This window comes from Nansenia antarctica, assembly GCF_963989245.1.
Source record: "Nansenia antarctica genome assembly, chromosome: 17".
In the NCBI taxonomy this organism is placed as follows: domain Eukaryota; kingdom Metazoa; phylum Chordata; class Actinopteri; order Argentiniformes; family Microstomatidae; genus Nansenia; species Nansenia antarctica.
The window spans coordinates 15,184,596-15,190,490 of NC_137687.1; the positions used below are offsets into that span (position 1 = coordinate 15,184,596).

Consider the following 5,895-nt stretch of genomic DNA (forward strand, 5'->3'; position numbering starts at 1 on the left):
TTTTTCCCGCAGGGTTAGGGGAGATGGTAAAGGGTAGGGAAGGTTGTATGCATGGGAAAACAGGTAGGTTTTGACGTGCGATTTAAAAGTGGAGAGTAAGGGTGAGGGTGAGTCTCTGAGTGGCTGAGGGAGAGAATTCCAGAGGCGGGGTGCAGCTTGTGAAAAAGCACGGTCTCCGAAGCCTTTGAGATTCAAGGGTGGGACAGTGAGGGGAACAGTGGATGAGGATCGGAGGGTACGGGAAGAGCGATTGGGGAGAAGGAGGTCAGTCAGGTAAGGGGGGGCCAGTCTATGGAGGGCTTTGTAGGTAAGGAGGAGTACTTTGAATTTGATACGTTCTTTGATGGGGAGCCAGTGGAGAGAGTGGAGGACAGGAGTGATGTGGTCGCCGGACCGGGTGTTTGAGTGTAGGTCGGCGGCTGAGTTTTGAACCATCTGAAGTCTATGGAGGGAGCAGGAGGTGATGCCAGTGAGTAGGGAGTTGCAAAGCGGCATTTCTTTGTATAGTTCCATCTCATTATTCATACTTTCTTGTGTCAACACCCTATGTCTTTACAGTAATGTTGTATGCAACTGGTCCTTGGAATGTAAAGCCCAAGTAGAATGTGACGTTTTCGTTGCCATAGGGCACTGAGGCTGCACGAAGAGGAGGAATAGCAAATTTGTTCTGATTTGGACCATCAAGATAGACCTTTCCATCCTCTGTCCAGCCAGAAACAGCCTTCAGTAGCTGTGCTATTTCAGGCTTTTGAAACACCTCCCAATGAAGCCACTTCATTTTCTTGTCAGACACAGAGAGCGTCTTGGTGATTGATTCAACTTTGCTCCTGTGGACAATCTTGTCCCATCCACTTCCATTGCTTAGGAAAAAGTGTGTGTAAATCCTTCTCTTTCTCATGGGAACATCCTTCATTCTTGTCCAGTAGCTTCTGCGAAGATATTTCACAGCAGACAGGACAATTTCATACTTGCTTTCTCTGTCTTGTTTCGTGTCATGCTCTTCTGGCCAGAAGAGCAAGGTAAGCAGGAACAGGGCACTGGACAGACATTTCTGCTTTTCATTGGGAAACTGCTGACTGAGTCTTTGAAGGTCTTTCAGAGCAGCTAGCTTTGGAGACGTAGCTGAGAGACAACCTAAGGCAAAATGAGATGCTATGTAGTTGGAAAGATCAGTTTGATCCAGTCTGGCCTTGAGTGGGTTATTGGGATACAGAGAAATGATTTCCTCAAGGATCCTGACTTGGTCTTTACCTCTCTGATCTGTCAGTAGGGAGAAGATTGTAGTTATATTCCCCCCACCAAGACGATAGATGATCATGCGTTTCATGAAAGGAGTCAAACTGACTGAGTCTGACTCACCTGGGATTTGGACAGGAGATCCACTGCTGAAGTACTTTCCATACACTGAGGACTTATTCACCAACCAAGTCTTAGGATGGCTTATATCCATTTCAGAGTTCTCAATTGTCCCCTCGTCATCTGTACCAGGGTCTGTCTGGAAGTAACTCAAGTCTTCAGATATCCATTCCAGGGCATTGTGCAATGTCTTTTGAAGGTCTTTGAGTTTGCTGTGCAAATTCTCCCATGGTTTGTTGACCTCCTCTGGAATGTAATCTGTAAGCAGGTACCTCAGACACTCTGAACGGCCATCATTCTTTTCAGAAAACATTTGCAATGAGAAGATGAGCTTCAAAAGTTGGCATCCAACTTCAACTTCTGCTAAAAAGCCCAGATTGTTCACTCTGTCCATGTCTGCGATTGCAGCTTTCTGACATTCTTTAAAACAATCGATAGCCGTCAGTGCAATTTCAATGGCATCGGATGTATTTTCAGCTGTTTTGGTTACCTTCTCAATTGCTTTGCACTTGACATGGAACCATCTTCTGTACACCTGACCTTTTGTGTCAAGCATGTAGGAGTTTTTAGGCATCTTTTTTACTGCTATTTCTGCCCAATGTTTTGCCTCCTCAAACTTTTCATAGGAGTAATTCAGACGTGCAAGTTGCTGGGCAAAGAGTGCATCTTTGTTGAAACGTTTGAACGCTTCCTGAAGTAGCTCAATTGCCTTTTCAGGGGATTCTTTTTCCCTCACATGGTCAATAAGCGGAGAGAAAAAACTGTCAGATTCATCACCTTTAGTTACTCTGCAACGTCTTATGAACAGATCTCTCAGAAACTTTGCATACTCTTCTTTTCCAAACCTGTGCTCAAAAAGCATATCTTCATGGAGAAGATCCATGGCTAACCCACTTTGCTGCTTTTGGGCACCTAGAAGTTGCTGAAGGATTTCCTTTGCCACAAGTGGATGAATGATTCGAATCGATTCAATGTGTGTCTTGTCGTCTTTCAGGTGCATGAAAACGAGTTTGGCCGGCTCACTCAGTGACTTCTCAAAACAATGATGACGAAATCTCTCCATGTAGATGGTAAGTGCAAGAAGGGCTTCACAATGGGACTGTGAGAGGAAGGAGTTCTGAACATAAGTGTTGAGCAATGCCACATAACGAATGAGGCGGGTGACAACTGAATCATGATCAATGCCTTGCAGCAAATGTTTCACAAATTGTGCAACATACCGGCGGTCAAATTCTTCACTCATCAAGACAAACGTCAAGATGAACTCTGGCTCGTACTTTTCTTCAAGCTTCTGTCGTTTCCCAGCAAACTGTCTTTTCTCTTCTTTTGACAGTTTGTGAGTGACTGCTACATTTTGCAGTGGCGAGTCTTTGCACATCTTCTGTGGATTATGGGATCGGCTGCAGCTCAACAGGATAAAACACAGTGTTCCTTGTTGGATTTTCTTAGTGTTGATGGCAAGCTCCAATTCATTCCTCAGATCATCAAGGTAATCTTTATCGCAGTCCTCGATCAGAAGGAGCACCGGGAGACACTTCTGAGGATCTTTTTCCTCATACTCTCTGAGCTGAACAGCATGCTCAGAGACAGTGGCAACAGGGCATGATGGCTTCACAACAGCACACCGTAGGTCTTTCCTATTGTTCCACAGCACCTGCCTTGCCACAGTGCTTCCACCACTTCCTGGATGATGGAAGATGTTGATACTGTTCACAGGGAATTGGTGTACACCACGTTTCATAGTGTCACTGAGAAGTTTGGATATTTCATCATATGCATCCCTTTGAATAACCTCCCCTACATGCTTCTTCTCAGCTAGCCAGAAGTTCAACCAGGTCACTCTGCCTCCACGGTAAAATTGTCTATCAATGTTTTCCTTCTCTTCTTTGATGAATTCATCACTTGTTTCATTGCAATGATCAACACTCAGGATTTCCAAGGAATACATCCTCTCCTCCTCACGTGTTTCAAGAAGGCACTGTCCTTTAACATAGATAGGCAGGTGCTTGGTGGCTCGAGAGGTTACAGGTTGAATGTGCTGCAGTGTCGCGTCCACATGGCTCATTTTCATCCCAACCACACTAGAACGGTTCAGAGTTTCTGTTTCACATGATCCCTCAGCAAAGCTTTGCCATTTCTGATAGTTGTCTTCTGATTCGGCGATGCAAATGATGTCCTCATGACCTTCCATGTCTGTGAAGAACTCACAAAAGGTGTGCAAGAGGGGCTTCTCGACAAGGGATGTAAGGAGGAAGATCACCAAAAATGTGCCTTTTGGCAAGATCTCTTTGCAGATCAACGACACTGATTCTTTGAGGAGTGTCTTTTTTGTTTTGATCCATGTCATTTCATCGCAGGGGTTCTCATTTCCTTTGTAATCGCTGCGTCCATTACAAAATATCCAGCTGGTCTGCTCAAACAAATGCAAGTGACTCACAAATTCTTCAATGCTCTTGCCACTTGGAATTTTGTAGTTCTGCATGAAATGCAGATTTGCGGCATGATGTTGACTGTATTTACTGCAGAATCCTGACTGCTTGGAATCCGGGTCAAAGTCAAACACACAGAATATGTTCATGTTCAGTAAGAAGTCAATGCTTCTCAAGTCTTCTGGTTTGAACTTGTTTGTGACAAGAATGTACCATTTCTCCTTCTCAATTAATTTCTTGCCACTGGTTACTAGCATTGTGAGTTTCCTTCCAAGGTCTTGGCAGATGTCTGGCGTGTTGACAAAACGACAATGCTCTGCCTCTTCTCTTTGAGCATCTCGGTCTTTGACTCGCTGGTAGAAGTCATTTGGATCAGTCACTGGCTCTGTTTTTGAACCCACCCTGCGATAGATTGTATCCTTTTCATGCTCAATTTTGTTAGCTGACTCTTTGAAGTTTGGCAGACGAACAGAGAACACTTTGTTCTTTACAATGCTAACGGAGGGAACAATGTCAACCTCCACCACGTACTTCTCCTCAGTGCTGTTCATCACCTCTATGAACTGAGGCGGGCGTATGCACTTTCGCACATCTTCCCTATCGGAGGTAGAGAAACTCCTCTCAATGTGATCTAATGCATCAACATAAATATCTCTCTCAAAAACGGGGACACCGATTATCTCACCATGTACATAGCCTGCATCATCCCTGCTGTCCATCACACCGAAGTGTATTGTGCCATTTGATCTGATATTCATGCAGCCAGTGCCAAATTTTAGAACCTCCTTGGCAAATTTTGCCTGTAACCTTGTGCGGTCCAGTTTGGCAGCAATGTCAAATGACTTGTACTCATGACAGGGGGATATTAGGTCAATGACACCAGATTCGGGTTGCAGAACGTTGTGTTTGCTATACGTGAAATCAATACCTTCTTTGCCAAAAGGCCGTGGTTTGCAGTCTTTTTTTGTGGTCAACACAGAGGCAGATTTCTGTAGACATGTTTGTGTCGCCTCTACCGAAATACTTTCATCTGTCTCTGGAATCTGATGAGCTGACCCCTGCTCCTTTTGACTTCCCTTTTCACGGTTGAGGCTAGGTTGAGTCTTTTCCTTGTCCTGGGTTCTTTTCCTGGAGTCGATAAGCTCACTTCTCTTCCTGACGATGAGCAGAGCCGGTCCTGCTTTCATTCCAGTCTCTTTCTTCAGGAAGTCCTCAGTCAGTTCAAGGAGGATTCTCCCATCAACTTCCTCCTCATGAAGTTTCTTTATGTACTGCTCCTTCACGCCAATAGTTCTTAACCAGGAGCTCACGTGAGATTCGGCCCATTTTTCAACCGGCAGCTCGTCGATTTCTTCCGCTAATAAAATTAGATCACAAAGCACAGCAAAGTTCAAATATAATAATAAGCATCATATAGTATATAAATTATAATCATTACACATTTCTTAACCGTTTCTTACCCATTGTTGTACTTCAGTCTAGAACCTCACTGATCAGGGACCTGCACAATCATTCTGAGGAAGAAAGACACTGTTAATCTCTTGTCATCCTCAGTTATAGATTTTGAGATCTTGAGAACCATGGATCAATTTAAAATATTAACTGCACATTAGGTGACAATTTCCTCACAGACAACAGTCCATACGGTGAACAAAGTTGTACCCATAGCATTTGTGACGACACGGTCTGGTCAATTAGTCCGCAAGTCGCCATCCGATTTAATGTTCAGACATTTCTTTCGAAAAATGTAAACACAGCTGGTTTTGTGAGCCTGCTAACAATGTAAAGTAGTGTTATAGTTAACTAGGTAGCAGTGGGGATTACTCACCCAATCCATTGCATTGCAGTATTTTGGCTTGACTAGCAAGTGTATGTTGGGATTTTCAACAACGTTGAAATGTATTTCCGTGTTTCAAAATAAAAGTCTGAACCTTTTGATTGGTTGCCGACTTGCGGCCCAAATGTTAAAACAGACAGGACGGCACATAATCCGAGACAAGGTTAGAATACTACAGATCCCTTGCATTGTTTACTTCAATTTAAATTAAAGGCACAAACCTTTTATTTTTGTTATTATTAATTTATTTCTATTATTCACTGGCCATTTAAT

The 5,895-nt window shown here is 43.7% G+C and overlaps 1 protein-coding gene across 1 annotated transcript; it reads right to left on the reverse strand.

The window, feature by feature from the left end:
* Positions 1-544: 544 nt before the first annotated feature.
* On the reverse strand, positions 545-5,249 carry LOC308172410 (sterile alpha motif domain-containing protein 9-like; the record flags this gene model as incomplete). The annotated part of the gene is made up of 2 exons (XM_080547318.1): positions 545-5,142; positions 5,246-5,249. The coding sequence occupies 2 exons, from the start codon at positions 5,247-5,249 to the stop codon at positions 545-547; spliced, it is 4,602 nt and encodes a 1,533-aa protein (XP_080403444.1).
* Positions 5,250-5,895: the final 646 nt, after the last annotated feature.